The sequence below is a fragment of the Drosophila rhopaloa genome, unplaced genomic scaffold, assembly GCF_018152115.1.
Source record: "Drosophila rhopaloa isolate 14029-0021.01 unplaced genomic scaffold, ASM1815211v1 contig_218, whole genome shotgun sequence".
Classification (NCBI taxonomy): Eukaryota; Metazoa; Arthropoda; class Insecta; order Diptera; family Drosophilidae; genus Drosophila; species Drosophila rhopaloa.
The window spans coordinates 83,635-108,476 of NW_025335104.1; the positions used below are offsets into that span (position 1 = coordinate 83,635).

General features: G+C 41.3%; 2 protein-coding genes across 2 annotated transcripts in view; one reads left to right on the plus strand and one right to left on the minus strand.

Annotated features, from left to right (window-relative positions):
• The first annotated feature begins 7,484 nt into the window (after positions 1 to 7,484).
• On the plus strand, positions 7,485 to 13,963 carry LOC123037916. Its single transcript, XM_044460770.1, has 7 exons — positions 7,485 to 7,781; positions 7,823 to 8,584; positions 8,657 to 8,799; positions 8,877 to 9,113; positions 9,188 to 9,393; positions 9,797 to 9,896; positions 13,810 to 13,963. Exons 1-7 carry the CDS (start codon positions 7,485 to 7,487, stop codon positions 13,961 to 13,963), a joined length of 1,899 nt encoding a protein of 632 aa, XP_044316705.1.
• Positions 13,964 to 16,788: 2,825 nt separating this feature from the next.
• Positions 16,789 to 24,842, minus strand: part of LOC108045543 (ionotropic receptor 40a) — a 220,074-nt gene continuing 212,020 nt past the window's right edge. Inside the window, exons 6-7 of the mRNA XM_044460771.1 lie at positions 16,902 to 17,164; positions 16,789 to 16,850 (exon numbers count right to left, since the gene is read on the minus strand). Coding sequence (XP_044316706.1) covers positions 16,789 to 16,850; positions 16,902 to 17,164 — 325 coding nt within the window. The remainder of the gene's footprint in view (positions 16,851 to 16,901; positions 17,165 to 24,842) is intronic.

Genomic DNA, 24,842 nt, shown 5'->3' on the forward strand with positions numbered 1-24,842 from the left:
AATTTCTTGGCAGAAATTGTAAAGCCATATTGACCGGATTCGTATTCTGCCGCACTTCCTCCAAGGTTCTAAAGTACACCGCAAGCCAAACATCTAATTTAAACACCCATAGCTGCTGAAAATTAACTAAGCAGAAATCACCTTAAAACTGTGACTCCGCTTTGGACAAGTCTGAGGCTATAGAAAAATGTACATCGTGGGTAACGGAAGACTGTCGACCATTTACAGCTGTGCGTGGATTTGGCTTTCTTAAGCTAGTACAATTTTTCATCAAGATCGGGGCCACTTATGGTGAACACATTGATTTGGAAGATTTATTACCGGATCCCACTACAATTTCTCGAAAGGTCAAAAAGTGCGCCACTGAGAAAAAACAAAATATTTTTTTTTTTTTATACTTTATTCTTATTTATTGGATCTTCTCTATTACTTAAGAGACTAACAATAAGTTTACAAATCTTAATCTATGTTACCTTAATTTATGTTATTGAAGAGGGATGGGAAATCATCAAACAATTTCTTCTTTTACGGGATTTATGTCCAGGTCTCTCTGGATGTTTGCGTTGCGGATGTACCAGGGGGCTCCAGTTATTGTTCGTAGGGTCTTTGATTGTACTCTTTGAATAATTTCTATATTGCTGCTGCTTGCGTTTCCCCAGAGCTCGGAACCGTAGGTCCAGATCGGCTTTAAGCACGAGTTATACAGTAGTACTTTATATTCGAGTGGAAGGGGGGAGCGGTAGTTCATGAGCCAGTGAAGGCTGCTGGTCTTTAGTTTTAAATGGGTCTTCTTTGCTTCTATATGCTTTCTCCAGGTAAGCCTCCTGTCTAAGTGTATGCCGAGATAGGTGACTTCGTCTGCTTGTGAAACCGGCTTGTTGTTTAGCGCCAGTGGTGGGCATTTCGACAAGTTTAGTGTAAATGTAATGTGCTTACACTTTTGCTCGTTGACTTTGATACGCCAGTCTGCGAGCCATTTTTCTACAGCTACCAGGTGTTCTTTTAAATGGGCTGTTGCTGTTTTTGGGCATTTCGAGCGGCTGATAATGGCAGTGTCGTCAGCAAAGGTTGAGATGAGGGTCTGGCGGCTTGTTGGAATGTCTGCCGTGTAAAGGATGTCCAAGCACACTTCCTTGGGGTACTCCAGCTTCGATGTTACGGATGGTTGAAGTAAAGGTTTTACATCTCACGGTGAAAACTCTGTTTCTGAGGTATGACTCAAGCAACATGTGGGTGTTTTCCGGTAGGAGGGTTTTGATTTTGTATACCAGACCGTCGATCTAGACGCGATCAAATGCTTCGAAAGCCGTGCGAATTTCAGATGTTAAGCGGTTTACTTGTTCGATAGTTCAATGCTTTTCCCTAAATCCGAATTGGTGCAGAGGGATCGTTCTGTTGTTTTGAAGATGTGTTACTAGATGAACAAGAAGCAGTTTTTTAAATAGTTTTGATAGACATGGGAGCAGACTGATGGGCCGGGACGAGGAAGGCTGGGATTTGTCTTTTCCTGGCTTCGGGATCATTGTAATGACAGACCTTTTCCATTGGTCAGGAAAGTAGCCCCATTTCAATATTGAGTTAAGTATAAATGGGATGCATCTGACTGCGTATGCAGGTAATTCAATTATCATTTTAGGAGAAATAAAATCGTGACCAGGAGCTTTTTTTGGGTTTATGTGTTATTTAATGGCCTTAAGTATTGTGCTGGTTTCAAGGGTAACTGGGGAAGACGGCGACGCTGGCGAGACATTCGGTAGAGTGAATTGGTTGGATGGCGGCTTTAAAAAGTTTTCCAAGTGATGGGAAAAGGCGTTAGCTCTTTCTTCGTCACTGCGAGCCCAGGCACCGAATTGGCCAATCGGGATCTATTGGTGGTTGCATGTTTGGGTGAGCTCTCCATAGTGGGAATTTATTACCCGTCGGGGATAGTTTCGCAATGTAGGCCCGTTGAGCCTGGTTCTTTTCGGTAGAGAGGGCCTTCGACAATTTTCTAGATGCTTCATTAAGTCTTTTCTTAGTAGCTGGGGACCGATGAGTCTGCCAGTCTCTGCGAAGTCTACGTTTTTCAAGTAGTAGAGACTCGATCTGGATACTTGAGCGTCCAGCTCTTAGCGGGTTTGTGGATGAGGGTTCTGGCGTAGAATGTTTGGCGGCAGAGCACATTACGTCCGTGAGGTGTTTAAGCGACTTATCAATGTCAGATTCAGAGGAAACACGATCAAGTTGGATGTGTTTTTTGTACTTCAGCCAGTTTGTTTTGTTTGATGTTAGATGTTGGGAGCGTTCCAGAAGCTGCGGCTGTTCAGATAGACAGAGGAGAACTGGCAAATGGTCCGATGTAAGCTCTTCTAAGGTTTTTACGTTAATCAGACTGTGCGAAACTCTTCTAATAACAGCGAAATCGATAATGTCAGGTTGTTTATTTGGATCTGTGGGCCAGTATGTAGGTGAGACAAAATCAAGCTTATTACCAGGAGTGATTATGCGTTGTATAATTGGCAGCCTTTGGGGTTGATAAGACGAGATCCCCAGTGGGGATGCTTTGCGTTATAATCACCGGCAGCTATAAAGCAGCGTCCTAGTGAGTTGTAGAAATTCATGAACTCATTTTCTGCAATACTGAAGCGTGGGGGCAATATATGGCGCATAGGGTAAGTGGGCCGCCAATTAGGTAGGGATGTGGCCTGCAGGTAGTTAGTAGCGAATGTCTCCAAGGGAAATCATCATTTATGCGTTGTTTTATGAGTATACCGGTACCTCCGTGTGCTTTACCGTCCGGGTGGTTGGTCGCGTGGAATATATATCCGATGATATGGAAGTAGTTTTTATTAGTTAGATGGGTTTCAGAAAGTAGCATGATATCGATATTGTGGCTGTTTAGGAACTGTAGGAGTTCGTTTTTGTGCCGGGAAACGCCCTTTGCGTTCCAGAAGCATATTCTTAAGGAGTCTATTTATACAGACTTTTGTTTGATCAGCAGTTCCATTAGAAGACTCTGTTTTCGCAGTAGTTCTTGAAGGGAACTTTAAATCGTCATCATGACGTTTGCAAGAGTAGCTATTGTAGATTCTAGACCGCTTAGTGTTTGTGGGGGAAGAGTTTGGTTTTGCTGCGTAGAAGGTTGAGTTGTTTTTTGGCCATTTTGGCTTAAGATCGGAAAATCATTTAGGTTTGGTATGGGTGGCTGTGGACGCGATGCTGCAGTCTGGGAGGTAGATGTTTGTGAGATTCCAGGGTAGCGGAGTGCGTTGGCAAAGGAGACACCAGGAGTGGTTGATGGGGTGAAGATGTTTGGTTGGGCAGAGTGTTGAGCGGCGAATGGATTACTGCGTCTCTGATTTAGGCGGCTCTTGAGTTCTTTGTAGACGGGACAGCCCCGGTAGTTGGCAGTATGATTTCCCCCACAGTTACTGCATTTCCTCAGAGAAGGGGCTTCTTTGTTTCCCAGGCGTGCTTCAATGCAATGCAAATCTCCACAGGCGACACAAACTGGTCGCAGGGTGCAGTAGGTTCTTGTATGCCCGAACTCCTGGCAGTTTGTACACTGTACGGGGGCGTTCCGCTTATGCGGTTCCTCTACGGTGATTCTTCGGTGAAGGAGATATTGCAGATTGTAAATAGGATTCACTGCATTTTTTTTAGAGGTTTCGTCTCTAGGGCTAGTTCAATCTTAAACAGTGGTTGAGGAATTTTATCCCTGTTTACTATGTTCCAGATGTGCTTAACGTCGAAGCCTTTTTCCGTGAGGCCTTCAGCTATTTCTGCTACCGCAACAGTCGATTCTATACCTTTAAGTACAACAACCAACTAAAAAGTAAGAAAGGGGTACATTCTTACTTTTTAGTTGGTAAGTGTAGTTAGTAATTTATAAGCTCATTGTCGAGATATCTTGTTACAGAACGGAAGTTGTCTTCGTTGTTAACCTGGAGTTTTGCTTCTAATATGTTTCCTCTTTTTAGGGTGTTGATATAGAAGTGGTTAGGCCCGATTACTTGTTTAAGCTTATTGATCAGATCGACACTGTTGTGTTTCCTAATATATAATATATTGGCGGTGGCTTTACAGCTTTCATGGCTTGAGGCGCCTGATCCTTGTCTTCTTCGGTCTCGCCAAGTATGGGAAATCTGTTTTCGGATCTTCGTGTGTTGCCTAAAGTTTTCGGTACTTTTGGCAAATTTGAGTTTACGTTTTTTTGAGGACTAAGCTTTCTTTTTATTTGTACATACCGATCGATCCCCGTCTGTAAGAGAGTATTATTCGTAAGAGGGTCAGTAGAGCTAAGTTTTACTTGTGGTGTTGAGATAGGCCACTGGGTAGCCGCAGACGTTAAAGTTGTTGTTGTCGTTGACGTTGCTGTAGTAAGAGAGGGTACAGTGCTGGTGGGCGCACAAGCCGAAGTAGTCGGTGCATCGATGAGAGAGAGAGGTGACGGGCATCCACGACTGAGTAACGGCAGCGCTGCTTGAGCATAAAATCGCTGGTGACAGTGAGCGGGCTCTTTCGGTGGCGGTCAGTGAAGTTGATTTGGTTGTTGCCTCCGATGAGTCAATTAAAATGTAAGCATTGTTCCGTGCAGAAGGCAGCAGTCGTTCGTCTAGTTGTATTTGTTGCCGATCGCGACTAGGCTTCGTGGCTTTACCGGGTGCACTTGTTAATATTTTATTTGCGTTCGACATTTTTAATTGTTTTTAATTAGCTAGATCGGTTTTAAATTTAGTTTTAATCGCAAGGATATGGGATATGGCATTGCTGCCAGCGTCTTTTCGCTATTTTTCTTATTTTTGGTGGTCACTTTGTAGATTTTTGGAAGTCTTTCGGCAGGGCGAGCAAAAAGACACGTCTACGCGGTTCGGTGGTTCTGGTGGTTTTTTTCAAAACAAAATATTAAAGACGAAATAATTAACATTGTAAGCAGCGGAGCCTCAGCTACAGTCGACATGTGGACATGAGTGAAAAGGAATTTTCTAGGCGTTACATTTCATTACCAAAAGGAGTTTAAATTTTTCGATATTGTTTTGGGCATGAAATCAATAGATTTCCAAAGATCTACAGGTGACAATGTCTTGCGAAAACTTAAAAGCCTGTTCACGGAATTGAATGTTCAAAATATTGATAATATTAAGTTTATTACTGATAGAGGCTCCAATATAGTCAAAGCTTTGGAACAAAATATTCGCTTAAACTGTAGCAGCCACTTATTCTCGAATGTGTTAGACAAATCTTTGTGTGGCACCAAGGAGCTAACAGGTATCTTAGAATCGTGCAAAAAGGTAGTTAAATATTTTCAGAAAGCATCTTATACCTACTTTGTTTAAAAGCCAATGTCCGACAAGGTGGAACTCGCACTAAATTGAAAATTGGGGTGAAATGAACAGAATCTTAAAAAATAATGATCACAGCCAGCTTTTTTTAAATATAAACACTACTACAGCTCTGGTTGAAATGTGTGAAAATTTTGAAATTATTTTTAAGAAACACCAACTTTGTAGTTCCCCATCGTTGTGTTATGTTCATCCATCTATTTTAAAATTTCAAAGCCTTTGTACGCCAAATTCTGAAGATGTTATCTCAATTTCGATTTTAAAGGAGAATATCCTAGTTAACATTGATGAAATATTTAATAAGACAATCAAACTTGGAAATCCAAGAACCGCCCGAGGACGAACTTGAAAAATATAGCAAGGAATTCGTTAAAATAGACTACAAATTTAGTTTAATTGAATGGTGGCAAAATAAGCTAAATAAATACCCCTTGTTGGCAACACTAGCGATCCAGATACATTCAATGACAGCTGGCAGTGCGGCAGCTGAGCGATCTTTTTCATTGCATGGGAACATTATTACAGAAAAACGAAACCGATTGGAGCCAGGATCAGTTGACAGTTTGCTTTTCCTAAAGTCTTATTATAAAAATTATAATAAATATATTTAGACATCATAATCATTATAATCGTAGTCATAAGTTTTGTTTTTAGCTTTAAGATCGGACATAAAGTCCTATGTTATAAATTGAAATAATAGAAAGTAAGGAAAAAACCTAATTAAACTAGTATTAATTTTTGAGCCAAGACACACACCCTGGACCAAGCGTGAGGCCCGCGATCGATAGCACAATCGATAGCGGGGAGCTGGTTCAGCGAACGCGACACTCAACAGAAGTTCGATCTCTGATCTAACCTCGGCCTCTTTCGTTTTTGACTTTTCGCCGAGAGTGGACGTGTGCTCGAGCGTCCCTCCGCTACGCTACTACGAATACAAACGCGTCGATCCAAGCAACACCGAACTGTGCATCAGATTTCACGTAAGCAAAGGTAACCATTGTGAGGGCAGCAGCCAGGCCAACCCCCCCCCACGCGGCGCATCTCGGCCGAGAGCTCCCATCTCAGAATCCCTGTAGCGTAGAAACCCCGTAGACTCCTATTATAGCCGGAGTATAATACCCTCGTAGGCTCCGTGAAATATCCGGAGTGTAGTACCCTCGTAGGCTCCGAGATTAACCGGTGTGTAATACCCTCGTAGGCTCCGAGATTAACCGGAGTGTAATACCCTCGTAGACTCCGAGAAATTTCTGGAGTGTAGTACCCTCGTAGGCTCCGAGAATATCCGGAGTGTAGAACCCTCTTAGCCTCCGAGACTATCCGGAGGGTAGAAACCTCGTAGACTCCGAGGATATCCGGAGTGTAGGACACCCGTAGATTCCGAGTCCACCCAGAGGTAGATAACCCCGCCGTCCCCGTAGCCAACTCCAGTCGGAGTCATCCCAGTTCACCACCAAGCAGTGCGATCGTCCTCTCAGTACCCCGTTCTGCCACCAGAGGGCGTTCTCAGCGAGACTCCTCCCAGTTCCCCACCAAGCAGTGCGATCGCCCTCTCAGTACCCCGTTCTGCCACCAGAGGGCGTCGCGAACCGGATCCTCCCGGGTTTCGCGGCGTCCTAAAGTACATATCGGGTCGTCAACCTCGCGGAACGCTCGGATCCCTTTACGGTTTCTCCGTAAGGAAGCATACGAGACGACTGGAAACTGTGCGGAAACCTTTACGATCGGTAGCCACCATCGAATAGCACCCGTCTCGAGGCGTCTACCACCTCCCATACAAATTCTTACTACACGTTTCACCCTTGTATATAAAGGCAATTTACCTCACGTGCCCCGAGCCCCGTACCTTTGGGGGAAGAAAAACCTAGCCTTAGCGGCCCCGCCGCAAACAGAAGCGCCGGATCAAGCCTCGGCGTCTCCTCTGTAGGCCCGTCTCGAACCACCCCTAGCTTCGCTATTACTCGCCCCTCCCATGTGATCACTAACCAAGAAACTTGTATGGAGCCGAGCCACGACCGGAACCGCCGCGAGGTCGTTTGCGTCCCCGAGTGAATCCGTAAATGGGGCTTCCAATTCGATGGGTATTTAGACCCCTTAGCCTTCGTCGAGAAGATCGAAAGCCGGGCCTTATCCTACGGGATCGACCAAGGACTCCTTCCTCGAGCAATGGCAGAGCTGCTGACGAGCAGAGCGGACAAATGGTTCCAAGCAAGGCGCCTCCAAGGGGCTGACTGGATCACATTTCGGCGCGAATTCCTCGAGTTTTTTCTTCCACCCCGATACCTCCAGCGCTTGGACGACCAGATTCGGAGTCGTGAGCAACTGAAAGGGGAAACGTTTAAAGACTTTATGCTAGATCTTCGAGTTCTCATGCGCCATGCGGGCTACAACGAAACCCAAGAGCTGGATAGGACCATTGTGGAACTGGGTCAGTTGGCCACTGAGTTCGAGACCGTCCGGCGAGTCATGCTTTCGGCTTGCATTCGGCCCCGGCCACATTCCAGAGTGCTCTGGATAACGTGATTGGGCCAGACCTCGACCCATACGCCTTCGCCTACCTCGATGACATTATTGACATCGGAGCCAGCCTAGGAGAACACATGGACAGTCTGCGCAAAGTCTTTGAACGATTGAGGAGAGCCAACCTGCGCATCAACCAGGAAAAGTGCTCATTCTTCAAGAGGAAACTGGCCTACCTCGGGCATGTGATCAGTGACCAGGGCATCCACACCGATCCGGACAAGGTTGCCGCCGTACGAAACCTGAGCCCTTCCACGAGCTTACGGGAGCTGAGGAGATGCCTCGGGATGGCCTCATGGTACCGGCGATTCGTACCCAACTTCGCCTCAGTGGTCCAGCCCATGACCAACCTGCTGAGGAAAAACCAACGGTGGAAGTGGGAGCCGGAGCAACAGAGTGCCTTCGATCTCCTGAAAAATTTACTGACAGACGCACCCGTGCTGGCATGCCCAGATTTCTCCGTCAAGATGACACTCCAGACTGACGCCAGCAACTACGGACTCGGGGGAGTACTAACCCAGGAGATCGACGGCCAGGAACGAGTCATTGCCTACGTCAGTCGCAAGCTCGATGCCGCGGAGTTGAATTATTCACCTACGGAAAAAGAATGCTTGGCCATTGTCTGGCGAATACGGAAATTCGACGTAATCACCGACCACCTGGCCCTGAAATGGCTTGACCAAATAGAAAACCCAACCGGAAGAATTGTCAGATGGGCCTTAGAACTCCAGCAATATCAATACGACGTACATTACCGCCGCGGAAAGTATAACGTTGTAGCCGACGCTCTATCCCGATAACCTCTGGGGCACTTACAGAGACTTACGCAAGGCGAGCAGCAGTGCAAGTGGCTGCAACGAAAGATGAATGACGGTCGAGGCGACCCACAGAAGTTCCCCGACTTCATCAATAAAAACCTCGGCCACCGTCCAGATGACCAGGACTACGTACCGTGGAAGCTGTGCGTAGCAGCCGAACATCGAGCTCGAACCTACATGAATGCCATGATGCACCCACACCCGGACATCTTGGCGTTAGAAAGACCATCATCAGAATCTCGCAGAAGTACTTCTGGCCAGGGATGTTTCGCGATGTGCGACGATACGTACGTCAATGTATGAAATACAAGTCAGAACAGCGACAACAAGCCGGAAAGATGCTAACAAGACAGATCAGTGAACTCTTTGGCATACTGTGTGCGGATTTCGTCGGACCGCTGCCCCGCTCTAAGGAGGAGAATACCATACTCCTCGTCTTTTTCGACACCTTCACCAAGTGGGTTGAGTTGATACCCCTACGCAAGGCAACCACGCGACTCTGATACGAGCTTTCCGCGAACGGATCATCAGCCATTTCGGAGCACCGAGGAAACTGGTGTGCGATAACGGTTCACAATTCATCAGCAAGGCATTCAAAGACTTCCTTAAGGAAACGGGAGTGGAACCCCAATTCACCGCCCCATACTGCCCACGAGAGAATCCGACCGAGCGCGCGAATCGCACAGTCAAGACGATGATCGCCCAGTACGTGGCGAATGGACAGATCACCTGGGACAGTTTGCTACCAGAACTGTCAATCGCGATCAACACAAGTGTCTCAGAATCGACCGGGTATAGCCCAGCGACAGCGTGACCCTCAGACAGCAACATCGCCCCAGAGCCCATTGGAGAGAGTGGAGCGCTTGAGGAGGTCTTTCAGATCGTGCAGAACAACCTACAAAAAGCCAGCCGAGAGCAGGGGAGGCATTATAACCTGCGTCGACGAACCTGGAAGCCCGAAATGGGATCTGTCGAAAGCAATAGAAGGGTTCGCAGCGAAGCTCGCCCCAAAGTTTGACGGACCGTATAAAGTGGTCGCTTTCCCGTCGCCTAACGTCGTCCGAATCCGCCTACCCGGCCAGCGGAAGGGGCGACTTGCAAATCTTGGAGACTTAAAAGCGTTCCATTCTTCTTCCACAGGTAACACCGACGATGAAGACAGCGAAACCACCATTGAGGACCCCGGCGACCAACACGGACAGTCCCAAAGAGGTCAACCGACCGACACTAGCAACGGGGGGTGATCATAAGTACCTCAATCTTCCTTTGTGTCCCCGCTAAATTTAAATTCGTTGTAAACCATTAAGACTTTACGATTCTGAGATTCCTTCGCTGATGCCCATTTATCCCTATTGCTATGTATCAATACGATTTAGCGTCGCTTGTGAACAGTTTACCTTTGTGCTCTGAGTTTTTGTATTTTTTCAGTGATTTTGTGCGAGTGTTTTGTGTTTATTTATTTACAAAGCTTAACTTAATATCTGTGTTAGAAATTTTAAATAGATATCATAGTAAACGGGTATGTGCTTATAATTGTTTTAACATTTTTATTAGATTTGTTTAACCTTGTAGCTTTGTTAGTGTAATTTACGCTCTCTATACTTGCTAGAACTCTTTTACTCCCTCTCAATCTCTCCCGCTCTATTTTATAACTGTAATTTACTCTCTATGAACTTCTGGTAGACTTTTTCGTTTATTTCTCTAACTCTGTCTCTCTCTTGCATGCTTTACATTGCCTTTGTTTATTGATTAAAGTTGTTGTGTTGCACACGCCACGCTCAGTCGATATAAAATTTATTCTCTCGTGCTCTCTTTATTCGATTTAATTAGTGATCTCGCGCTCTTACTTTTTTCGTGTTTTGTCCCCTTGTGGTTTCTGGATTTGATCCCAGTGCCAAATTTACTTTGAGGTATTTTTCATATTCCTATTTTTTTATTTGCTTTAAACTTACAATGTCTCTTGTCTGTTCTAAAAAAAATTGTACTCTTGCGTCTTCAACTAAAGACCCTTTTATTTTTTGCTGGCTCTGCGATTCGATGATGCACGTTAAATGTGCAGGATTTACTGACAGAGTCAAAGATTTCATTGATCTTAATTCTGGTCCAATGTGGTCATGTGGGTCCTGCAAGGAAATGGTAGTTGAGATGAGCGGCTTTATGAAGCAGACTCGAGACAGCCTATTGAATATCTCAGGAGCTTTTAAACAACTCAATGAGGGGTTCAATTCCGTCTGTGCCCAGTTTAATAATAAAAAATTATTAACCGAGTCGCCTAAACGCAAAAAGCCAGTTTAACCGCCGTTAATATGATTGTGGAATCCACCCCAAATCCGAACTTGGTAGCAGCAGTTTCTGTTGACACAGGGGTAAATGAACCAACTGTGCCTATGGATACAGCTAGTTCGGGTGGTACCTCTGTTTCCAGTATAAAATCTACAGTACTGGCTAAGTCAAAGAATTCGTTGCCGACCGTACCTACAGGTACAGTAGGCACCGTTCCTGGTTCTCAGCCCAGTGTGGTTCAGACTGCTGCTTGGGGGCGTAAGAAACTTTCAGTTGTTCCACAAAGGAAGCAATTATTTGTTTCTAGATTCACCCCAGATACCACATCTGAGGATGTTTTGGAATTTATACGTGAAAAATTCCCATCCGAGGATATTGCAGTTGAACAATTTCGATTTTCAGAGATATCTGACTCTGAAGTTCTCTCAAATAACTTTAATACTTATAGGACCGATCGCCCCTCACATAGGGGGGGGCGGTGTACTGATTGCTGTTACCTCAAGCCTAACATCCGAAAGAATTCTCACTCATATCCCAAACGAAATTGAATTTGTAAGTGTGAAAGTTTCCTTGCAATCTTTATCTATTTTTGTTACATGTTCCTATATTCCACCTGGCATCTAGTAATTTATGAGCACCATCTGTCCGCAATAAAATCCGTACTATCCCTTCTTTCTAACAGAGACCTTTTGATTGTTTTGGGTGACTTTAATCTACCGGATATTTCTTGGTCTCCTCCCACTGACTCACATGTCGCTATACCTTTATCCGCCCATGATTTTGTTGATGGCCTTTTAGAATTATCGTTACAGCAAGTAAGCTTTACACGAAATTCTTTAAATAGACAATTAGATCTTGTGTTTGTTTCAGACCCGTCCGAGGTCACGGTATGTAGAATTGACGCTCTTGTTGTACCTGAAGACCGATATCATCCAACAATGGAATTGACAATTTGCCTCCCCTGCTCTGATACCCTCTCTCCTTTAGTGTCGCCAACTAAAATTAGATGTTTTCGTAAATGTGACTATAATAAACTTAACGATATGATTTCTCATTATAATTGGACAGACTTGTACAATTGTACAGACATTGAAAGTGCCACTGAACTATTCTATATAGTGTTAAATACTTTTTTTAATGAATGCGTTCCTGATAGGTTTCCTTTAGACCTAAACAGGCCTCCTTGGTTTACCAATGCGCTTCAAAGACTTAAAAACCTTAAATCAAATACTTATAAAAAAGTATAAAAAATCGGGTAAGACATTAGATTTTTCGAAATAATCTAAATCGATGTAAATTTGAATTTTCAAATGATCCGAAACAGTTTTTCAGCTTTGTTAATGCCAAGCGTAAGTCATCGGCATTGCCTTTATCGGTACGTCTAAACTCAATGGAGGCATCGACGGATTCTGACATTGCTGATTTGTTTGCTGAGTTTTTCCAAACCACTTATAGTTCGACAGCTTGGTCAAATTCTAACTACCCTAATCCCTTAAATAGGGCTAATTGTATTTTTACCCCTTTAATTACTGAAAACTCTCTCTTAATAGATTTAGAAACAACAACGCCGACTTATTCTCCCGGTCCAGATGGACTTCCTGGATGTGTGCTCAAGTTTTGTGCGTCAACCATTTGTAAACCGATTCTTAAACTTTTTAATTTGTCTATTTCATCATCAGTTTTTCCTACTATCTGGAAGGACTCTTTTATTATTCCACTTCATAAAAAGGGTGCGAAGGCTGATGCCAAGAATTATAGAGGTATTTCCAAATTGTCGGCAATTCCTAAAGCATTTGAACGTATTATCACTTCTCATTTGCAACATTTATGTTCCTCGCTTATATCACCGTGTCAGCATGGTTTTGTTAAGCGAAGATCGACCACCACCAACCTTCTTGAATTGTCATCTATTGTAATAAATGGATTTCAGAAAAAAATGCAGACTGACGTTATATATACAGATTTTAGTAAGGCCTTTGACTCCGTCAACCACTCTCTTCTCTTATTCAAATTAGATCTGCTTGGGTTTCCTGGTAATCTATTAACTTGGATTTCAAGTTACTTGAATGGTAGGACTCAGAGGGTTATATTCAAGTATTCTGTTTCAAAATTGATCTACATGACATCTGGAGTCCCTCAGGGAAGTCATCTGGGCCCTTTGCTGTTTACTTTGTTTATCAACGATCTTCCCTCTATCATAACACATTCTCGTTTTCTAATGTATGCTGATGATGTTAAGCTTTGTTTATCATATAATGATATAGCGTCCGGATTTAACTTACAGTCAGATATTGATTGTTTTCATGAATGGTGTGAGTACAACCTTTTAAAGTTGAACTACCTTAAATGCAACGTCATTTTTTTTTACGTTTATTAGTTATTTTCTTTAAAATACGTTACTCGACCGTATATATTCAGTTAACGATTTAGGTGTTCTTCTTGACCCTAAACTTAAATTTGACTGCCACATAATGTCCACTGTTAATAAAGCCATGAGTGTTCTTGGCTTTATAAAGCGTTGGTCAAAAGAATTTGATGACCCTTATACGACCAAATTATTATTTACCTCCCTTGTCTGTCCTTTTGGAATATTGTTCGTCGGTTTGGAGTCCACAATATCAAGTGCACATTGACCGTATTGAGTCGGTACAAAAAAAATTTCTTCTATTTGCCCTTCGTAGTTTGAACTGGGATCTGCACGAGCCCTTTCGCGTTCTATGCAATACTTATAACAACCTTTATCATCTAATTTGCATTTCCACTTCTATCCCGTTATTAAAAACTAATATTTTAACTCATTTGCTTTTCTCTTAATTGTGTCTTTTATTTTCACTTGTGTCTTGTCTCTATTTAATTTATGTATTTTCCAGCGACGACGAGGAAGGACGCGGGGAACTGGGTCCCTTTGTCGAGGACGCCAGCGACAACGGGAGCGAGGATGCGTACTCAATGAGCAGCCGGGAGTACGACGACGACCCACAGGAAGGCGCGGCACACTACGTGTACATGGGCAAGGACCGATGATCCAGATTGAAGCACCGTATCGGCCACCCGATGACCCGATCGTGACCTTCCCGCCGTCCCCCGTACGCCTGTACCAAAGACCAATATAATCTCTAAGATGCATAACGGCCATACATTGGTTTTGCAATATGCAGCCCGTTTTTTGGTGGCGTCGAAAATTCCGCTCTCTCCACTCGCACAAAGTTGAGAGCGTAAAAATCTAAAAATAGAATTGCAATATGGCAATGAAGCTTGATGTAAAGCTTTTTTATATACCTTAAAAACGAATATCTGCATATTTAATTCATAGTTTCGTTTTAAATATTTAAATTAAAGCTAATTAATTATAGCTTTAGTACAATACATATAAAACTGCTTGATTAAATTTAAAAATATACCAATAAAGTTAATATATTTGTATATAATATGATTGTTAAACAAAAACAAAGCGAAGTTTATTTAAATTGGATATATTTAAAGGATATTTAATTAAAAATGTTTCGCTTTATTTTTTATATGGCTGTTTCTTATTAACTTTAAAATGGAAATATTAAATTTAATTTTTAATCAAATATATAAAACTTTGATTTATGATTTATGGAAATATTAAATTTAATTTTAATTCAAATATATTAAACTTTGATATTATGATTTATGGAAATATTAAATTTAATTTTAATTAAAATATATTAAACTTTGATTTAATGATTTATGGAAATATTAAATTTAATTTTAATTCAAATATATTAAACTTTGATTTAATGACTTCAAATATTTAAAGTAAATACGAATAACATCATATCTAATATTATCAATCTGCATTTAAATATTTTCATACTTATAGTATAGTATAGTATAGTATAGTATAGTATAGTATACTATAGTATATTTAATATATTGACTACTTAAATTATTTAATCAATTTAATAGAATATTTAACATATTAACTATTTTAATTATTTAGTATATTTTATACATAAATAGTTAATATACAAATACATATACAAATATTTATTATAAATTTTTACTGGGTAGGTTTAATTTTCAAAATTTAGCTACCTTATGTATATATTTAAATATAATACAAGTACATTTTATAAAAGTTATCTATTTTTAGTATTTTGTATGAAAATAAAATTTGGTTGTGCCTTTTAAAATTGATTTGAAGCTTTTTTGGAAAGAAAAGCGCGCGAACCTTTTTTGTTTCCCCTTTGGATTTTTCTTTTTTCTAAATAATTAAAAAAGTTAATATACAAATACTTATATAAATTTATTTTATATTACGATAATAATTTTATATAATGTTATTGTAATATGTAAGATATAAAAATACCACATATTTTTAAATCCGTATATTTAAAATACAATAAATATAAAAATATTCATCCTGTTCAATCGCAAAATTTCTGAGGCTCCTAAAAATCGTTCACACGTCGCACGCATACCCTAATGACAATTATTCCAATGTTAAGTTACGTATGAAATAAATTATGTATCTTTATATACGTAGATATATTTCGTCATTACTAAAAATATACCACATTCGAATAATTATCACATACAAAATAAGTATTTTTAATAATGTTAGAATTTAAAATAAAGAGTATATTTCGATAGCGCGCTGCAGCGAAGAAATGTTTGTGAATACATGTGCACACATACAGTCGTCGGCTGTCGCAGTATGCGTGCAAGAGAACGGCTGGCTCTAGAGCGCTCTCTCGCTGGCTTTTGGGCAAGAGAGCCAAGAGAGAGATCCGCGCAACACCGACCAGTGCACCGAGCTCCCTTCCTGTACATCTCGACCGGCACACCCGCACGTGAAGGCTCCGAGAAATATCCGGAGTGTAGTACCCTCGAAGGCTCCGAGATTAACCGGAGTGTAATACCCTCGTAGGCTCCGAGAAATTTCCGGAGTGTAGTACCCTTGTAGGCTCTAAGATTAACAGGAGTGTAGTACCCTCGCAGGCTCCGAGAATATCCGGAGTGTAAAACCCTCTTAGCCTCCGAGACTATCCGGAGGTTAGAAACCTCGTAGACTCCGAGGATATCCGGAGTGTAGGACGCCCCTAGATTCCGAGTCCACCCGGAGGTAGATAAACCCCGCCGTCCCCGAAGCCAACTCCAGTCGGAGTCATCCCAGTTCACCACCAAGCAGTGCGATCGCCCTCTCAGTACCCCGTTCTGCCACCAGAGGGCGTTCTCAGCGAGACTCCTCCCAGTTCCCCACCAAGCAGTGCCATCGCCCTCTCAGTACCCCGTTCTGCCACCAGATGGCGTTCTCAACGAGACTCCTCCCAGTTCCCCACCAAGCAGTGCAATCGCCCTCTCAGTACCTCGTACTGCCACCAGAGAGCGTCGCAAACCGGATCCTCACGGGTTTCGCGCTAAGCAGCGTAGTAGGCCCTATCGCCACCCCAGGCCGCCTGGCGGCGTCCTAAAGTACATATCGGGTCGTCAACTTCGCGTTACGCTCGGATCCCTTTACTGTTTCCCCGTAAGGAAGCAAACGAGACGACTGGAAACTGTGCGGAAACCTTTACGATCAGTAGCCACCATCGAATAGCACCCGTCTCGAGGCGTCTACCACCTCCCATACAAATTCCTAATACAGGTTCCACCCTTTAAAAATTAAGTCAAACAAGAAAAAACATTGTATAGATTGTTTTGGATCTGTTCTTATACTTAAATAAATTCACATAACACAATATGAAATAAGCTGGTAAAGACACTCTTGAATTTACTACGAGCAGAAAAAATATTAAGTTACTAAGCAAATGAGGTAGAACTATTCACGTAGTCTCGCAGTGTACAAAGCGCTGAAGGCGTATACAGGGGCTCCATCCTACCTATAAACGCTTCTGACCAAGATTAATTTCACAAAAGAGCAGCTCTAACAGCAGAATAGTTCCTGGGCAAGAATAAAAATCAACTTAGCTCATAATTAAACAGAAAAAAGCACCTGCAACTAGTCCGCCTACTCCTAGTACGATAAAAGCCCCTTGCAGCATGCGGAGGCTTAGTGGACTGATAATATCGGGATCGTTGTTTTGATTTCGGCTCTGAACCTCGGTGTTTCTTCCATTGCCACTGGCTTTACCGTTTTCCGTAGCTGCCAACTCATTGTATTGCCTGACGTTATCCTTGGAAATCTTGCGGGACTGTGCCGCGTATTCGGCAGTGGTCATCTTTTCTAGGATTCCTCCCTCGAACAAGTGCATGAGGCTGAAATAATTTTACGGAGAAAAAAGCTAAAGTAAATTTGGAAGAACTTGTTACTTTTTAAAATATTGTATGTTTAAATGTTCGTGGAAGACCTAATTCAGCTTTGTACATGGTAAAGTAGCCCTAATTTTACTTAAAATGAATTACTCCCATGTTTATAAACTAAAAAACAGAGTAATATATATGTATAAGCATAAGCATTGTTTTTAATTATCATTAAGACTGAAAGAATTTTTTGAAGAGCTCCCAAAAAACTGTCAACCATTTCAAAGTATCCGAGAAACCGAACATATACGGGCACATTGAGAATGAGTCGAAAGAAAACACATTAAAAAATTTTGATGCTTAACAGATGTTCCGCTCCGAGCAAAACTCTTTTTTTGTTTTCTTTTTTTTACTCTTTAAGGGACTTCCTTGATCGGTCACATTCGGCAAAAGAGTCTTATGTGTATCGTTCGACTGTGTGATCTTTGCGCGACAGCAAAGTTTTGTTCGGCTTCTGTGATATCCATTAAATATGCTCTATGTTGTAGTTGAAACAAGCCGTGGAAAATTTGTAAAATGTGTGAAGCGAATCTGAACGGAAAGACCAAAAAAATATGAAGCGCCATTTGATCTCACAGCTTTCAGAAACATTGGAAGACTTCGATAAAAATAACTTAAGGGTGACCCATTTGTATTGAGATAAACGAAAGGTTAATGACTTCACCGGCATGACAGACGGTTTTATGTTATTAGATGGTAAATGATTCCGCGACATGGTAAACCCTATTAATGATGGAACACATGACATAGCGAATCATATCGGGTCATGTGAAAAAAAGAGCTGTCGATCAGGCATCAAACCCTTGGCTAAAGGAATTCTGATTTGTCTTAAAATAGGTATTGCCGCTAAGTTGGCCAATGCCATATTAGAAGTAACTCTACAGATCTACTCAAAACACTTAAAATGATACAAATAGATAACAAATCGTTTTAGGTAGACGAGGCCTATGAGCATAGCAGCAGCAAAGATAAATGAAGTAACGACGAGCTTATGGGCAAGTCCACTTAAATGTAGCAAATGTACATCTCGTGAGAAGCGCTTCACACACACTTCAGTTGTGCGATTAAGGAGAAAGCAAATCAACGAAAATATAAGTATTTGCGTAAATGTGCAAAATAAAGTATAAAATATAATATAATTAATCCTGATCAACGAGTATATAAATAAGTTAACAAGAATATACAAAATCCATTCAATTTAACTGAGTAACCTCGACAGACGAACGCTAATGTAGCAGAAAATGTTCAAAAACTTGAAGTAGATGATGAGAGAGTTCCTTTGTGTGAAATCATTTTGAATTATGAACATCGACTGGACCTGGATCGATCCTTATGTTGAAGTAATTAGGGCCACTTTCTATTTGTGATATTCAAAAACCAATAGTTTTATTAATAGTGAGCTTTGTGTAGGTTCGTTTACAGGAAAAGGGCCAACTACAATATTGGGTAATGTTTCAGACTATGAGTCAGGAATAAGTCTCCCAATAGAGGGCCGTCCAAGTATCCAATTGTCAAATGGATGTAATCTTTTTAGTCTTTTTTTGTTTGTTTGTTTGTGTCAGGGCAAATCTATTTGTATGTAAGAGAAATCTTGTTCTGTAACGTGTGGCAGTGTAAGTAAGCTTCTGGGCGAAGAAAGGCCTGACGTGTATATAGTATACAAAGCAGGGCCCAGCACACTTTCTTGAGGGACTCCAGCAATGTATTGGTCGCTTTGTAGGCTTTGAACAACGAACATCCATTTGGTAGGTTCTGCCAACAAGAAATGAGCTAAGGAGAAGAAAGTATGTTGGAGGAAGTATAGACTTTAGCTTATAGAGTATGCCGCAGTGCCAGACACGATCAACGGCTTGCTTCACATCCAAGATACTCCGCAATAATATTTTTTTCGTCTCAAAGTGTTTCAGAATACAATAGAAAACACAATGCATCAATCAATTCAGGAGCACTATGTAGACTTCTAAAACCAAACTAGTGGTCTGTAATTGCTCCTGGACTAGATCTCGAAAATCTTAGAGAAAGTCGGCATTAGACTTATGGATCGAATAAGTCAGCACAGCAGATTCAGACGCCTGTAACTGTAAGAAAAACTAGTAAAACTAGTTCAGCAAGAAAAACTAGTAAACAGTGACTTATTCAATTAATAGATGAACTAAGAATAAAGAGCCAAAACAGCCAATATTCGAGCTATTGTATAAATCCACACAAAAGAGTGGTTTTACCACCACAAGAAAGAGGGATTTCTAACTTCAATTGACAAATGCGATTTACCCTTCATTACATACCACATCGATCACTTCATGCCAATGGAAATGACGACCAAGCGATATAATCACATCCTTGTCATAGTAGACGGGTTCTCGAAATAAGTTTTGCTCTACCCAACTCGTAGCACTGGTAAGGACGAAGTTCTAAACTGTCTGAATAAAAAAATCATTTTGGAAATCCGTGTCGCATAGTGTCTGATAGTGGCACTGCTTTCACATCTTTCGTATTCAAGGAATGCTGCGAGTCACACAACATAGAGCATCTGCTTATAGCGACAGGTGTACCACGCGGAAATGGCCAAGTCGAAAGACTTCACAAGACCGTCGAACCAATGCTAGCAATGTTCAGCTATGAAAATCCATTAGCTTGATATTAATACGTGGCACTAGTTCAGCAAATTATCAATAGCACCGAGACAAGAAGCACCAAGATTACGCCTTTGATATGCGGTTATCCGGCTGCAATGAACTAAAGGACTTTTTTTTTTTTTTCGCGCGGATTCCCACGGCCCACTTACCCGCCCAACCGACCGAGGGGCGCAGCCGTGTATCGTACGGCACGATTCGCGATAGGATAGACGCGAGATAGGAAAATAAAGGTAAAGGTCCGGGGAAAAAAGTAATAGTTAGATCAATCTTGTGCCAATGAAGCAAGTATTAATCGTTTTAGGAGCGGCAGAGAGTCAAGATTTGATATTACAGGAAAAAGTCTATTATAGTCAGAACATAATACTCTGAAAGGCTCATGCAAGGCTTAGTTAGATCTACAATGATTTAAAATTAGGGGAATATAATTTCTAGTTAATCTACTTGGCACAGAAAAGTTTAGCCGACTTAACAAGTCGGGGCAGTCAATATCACCATGTATAAGGTTATAAATAAAGATAGTACCAAGCATCGTTCTACGGTTGGCTAGGGATGGTAAATTAATCAAAAGGAGTCTACTAGAATAAGAAGGTAAGATAAGATTTGCATCCCAGTTTAGGCGCCGTAAAGCAAAAAGAAGGACTTGATGCAGGAGTTCGCTATAAAATATCGAAATGAAGAAAGAATAATGTTTCGCCAATCAGCCAGAGAGAACATCAAAAAGGTACAAGAAGAAAATAAGAAAGCGTTTGATTTGAAGCGGAAACAAGAAAGAGTCTATCATCTTAATGATTTGGTAGCAATTAAGAGAACTCAGTATGGTGTCGGATTAAAGCTTAAGGGGAAGTTTTTAGGGCCCTATTAAATGTAAATGATATTTATCTTGTTTAGTCTCTTCTCTCTAAATTTTAGATATATTATATACAAAAGGGGCCACAGAAGTAGCCAACATTAAATGGGAGTCCTGGAGTAACTGGCATTCACTGGCAGATTTAGTATTATCTATTGCATTAGTCTTGGCCTTGCTCAGTTACATCTCACACAGTTGTGAATAATGCTTTAGTTTCTTCTTGAAGTTTTCGATGCTTACAATTGGACCGTTATACGTTTGAGACATTGCTTTTTTTGTTTTCCTTTCAAAAACGCCGTAGCTGTTTGAGGTCTGCAGAAAATGCTACTTGACCGGTTCACAGGATTATTGATTGGTAAGAATTTTTATCCCGCAGTTGTTCTTGTAGCAGAAACTCAGTAATATAGTACTAATTGAAATGCTCTGCCCGCAGTTGTATATCCCTTCTCCGATTATTCTTGGCACAATAGTCGTTTTGTTCTTTTTAAAAAGGATATTATACTACCACACCATAAAACCATAAGTTATTGTCGCCAAATTTTTTTGTGTTGTTCGTTCGGGAGAGAACGACAGCCAATTTGTTGGCCGATCATACGTGAAGCCACTGAGTCTAGTTTCTGACTGCCATTCGATTTTCCACAAATGTGAGAAAGGTCCATGCAATGGCATTAATCCATGACAGTAACACTATGATATCACTAGAGAAATATCCCGCAATAATACTACGAAGATCCTTTTTAATTCGTTAATCTCGTCACCTAAAACTGCGTCACATGAATTATGTTTGGGGTAAGGTTTGACACCCTTTTGATCTGTGTGCGATTTCGATCAGAGTAATTTAACTGAAACGTGATTGCTTCATCGTAACCTCGCTCTGAAGGAGGAACAAAAGTATCGAGGTACAGGAAGCTGAGGTCCTTGAGGATTCACGCGGCTAACTCCTTGCATTGAGTTTTGAGTATTGCTTCGCATGTCCGGCAGAATCAAACAATAAGAGTCCTTCGACAAGAAACCGTGGGCTCGGAAAGGAAGTTATCTAAAACCAGCTGGCTTGGGAAAAAAGACGTCTTGCCGAATTCCGGCGTATGCTGAAAAGTCAGCTAAGAATTACGTGTCCTGGTGCGACTAGCCAGAAAGGATGTACTATAGATCCTCGGGTGTTTGCACTGAGAGCACACCATTTCACCGCCAGAATCCAAGAACAGCAGCTGGCCAAATGCCGAGAGCCAAACACCTGGCAACCAGCAAAAAAACTATGTTCCTTTATTTGTAGTAAACGGCAAAGAGGCTAGGACGGAATCGTTCCTCTTGAACGTACACCTGAAAAATCAGGTAGAAACTGAGCAGTGACCGGTCGGGACAGAGCAAGCGGCAGGGCGCTGAGGCTGCGAAAGGCGCACGCGTCAGGTCGTCAAATAAAGATCTCTATATTTCCAACCTTTCGTCTGCTTTCGCTGAACAGGTCTTTCTTTCCCATGCCGAAAACCTTTGGTGCAATATCCCGAGCACGCCTATTGCTGAAAATTGTTAAGAAAACGGGACTCAGTATTCAGTCTTTTGCTAACTGTGGGTTTTTGGGAATTGTGTTTGGCGGTGAAATTAAATTTATAAGAGATGTTTGATGATTCTGAATTCTCCAGCGATCAGAATCGTTCATCTTGTGAGTATGTCTCCTCGTTAGTGTGTGATGTACATGTTGCTGACGAGTTGTTTGCGGAACTTATTTTCTCAGCAACAATCCTGTCAAACTTTTAAAGAATGTGTTTTTCGAACTTAATTTTTGAGCAGAAACGAAAAGTAGTACTGGGCACCAATAATCTTCACTTTTTGATTCCTGCCCTAGCGAAACTCTGGTCAGCCAACATTATGTCTTTTGGAAATTAAAACTTGAAGAAGTTAAATTAAGTTGATAGGCGATGATGTTGACGCACAGATGGTTTGGATTTGTATATGTGAGGATCTTTATTTGCCGGCTTGGCCATCGGCCCAGGACTATTGGAGACAAATTGGTGATTGACGCCTTATAGTGAAACTCCGCTCTCAGTCCCGTAGTCTCGTCCCGTCTACGTCTGACGTAGACTTGATGTGTGTTGTTTACTAGCGTTCTTTTTTTTTTTTTTTTAGCGCGCGGAGTCCCACGACCCACTTACCCGCCCAACCGACAGATGGGCGCAGCCGTGTATCGTACGGCGCGATTCGCGAGTAGATAGACGCGAGATATGGAAATATAGGTAAAAGTCCGGGGAAAAAATTAACAGAAAGATCAATTTTGTGCCAATGAAGCTTGTAGTAATCGTTTTAGGAGCGGCAGAGAGTCAAGATTTGAGATTACAGGAAAAAGTCTATTATAGTCAGAACATAATACTCTGAAAGGCTCATGCAAGGCATAGTTAGATCAACAATGATTAGGGGAATATAATTTCTAGTTTAGCCGACTTACCAAGTCGGGCGAGTCAATATCACCATGTATAAGGTTATAAATGAAGACAGTACCAAGCATCGTTCTACGGTTGGCTAGGGAGGATAAATTAATAAAGATAAGTCTACTAGAATAAGAAGGTAAGCTAAGATTTGCATCCTAGTTTATGCGCCGTAAAGCAAAAAGAAGAAAGTTTTTTTGTACTGATTCAATACGATTCCGTATTTTGGACTCCAGACGGAAGACCCATACTCCAGAATCGGACGGACTAACGAAATAAATAAAGTTTTAGTCAAATAAGGGTCATCGAATTCTTTTGACCACCTTTTAATAAATCCAAGCACTCCTCTGGCTTTATTAACCATGGAAATGTGATTAGAAAATTTTAGTTTAGGGTCCAAGAGAACGCCAAGATCGTTTACAAGAGTTATTCTATCCAAAGAGTGTTTAAACTTAGTAAATTATCTCGGCACCAGTTTTGAAAATTGTCTAGATCGGATTGCAAGTCTAAATGGCAGGAAATGTCCTTATACTGCAGGCACAACTTAACATCATCTGCGTACATAAGTAAGCGAGAATGACTTATAATTGATGAAAGATCGTTAATAAATAATGTAAAAAGTAACGGACCCAGATGACTCCCTTGTGGGACACCGGAGGTAAAACGGAGAATTTTAGAAATTGAATTTTTAAAATGGACCCTTTGTGACCTGCCATTCAGACAACAAATCAATTTAAGCAGATCAACAGGAAAACCTAAAAGGTCAAGTTTTTGAACAAGAAGTAAGTGACTTACAGAGTCAAATGCTTTACTAAAGTCAGTGTAAATGACGTCTATTTGAAAACTACTATTGAAGCCTTTTATCACATATGTAGTGAGCTCTAGAAGGTATGTGCTTGTGGATCTACGTTTAATAAATCTGTGTTGACATGGAGAAATGATTGATCTACAAGGGCGCTGCAAATGAGGAGTAATGATTTTTTCATAAAGGTTTTGAATAGCTGACAACTTAGAAATAGCTCTGTAGTTACTGGCTTCTAACTTGTTACCTTTTTTGAAAAGAGGAATAACAAATGATTCCTTCCAAATATTTGGGAATTGTGAAGTTTCTAGAGATGAGGTAAACAACTTGTGAAGAGGTTTGCACAGGGCCTTAGCGCAATACCTAAGTACGCACCCAGGAATACCATCGGGCCCTGGCGAATAAACAGGCTTAATACGAAAAAGATCCAAAAGAAGAGATCTTTCCGTTAAAGTGGGACAGAATATAAGGTTTGACTTGTATATGGTGTCAGAATAAGGCTGTGATCAATAATCTAAAGTAGAGTAAGTCGTTTGAAAAAATTGGGCAAATAAATCGGCTATTGCCTGATCTGAGGTTGCCGTCATGTTTTCGAATGACAGGGAGGAAGGAAAAGAATTAGATTTACGCTTGGTGTTAACGAAATTATAAAACTGTTTCGGGTCCTGAGAGAACTGGACCTTACAACGGTTTAAGTAACTACTATAACACTGAGCATTAAATACGGTAAATCTTGACCGAGCACTTAAATATCTAGTAAAAACAGATTGAGAACCGGTATTTTTATATTTCCTAAAAAGTCTGGTCTAAACATTTCTTAAGTGTGTCAACTCTTATATTTATTGGAAATTGACGGATAGTGTCACGGAACACATGAATTAAAAAATGAGTTTATTGCAGTGTAAGAAAAGATCAGACCAATTAAAGC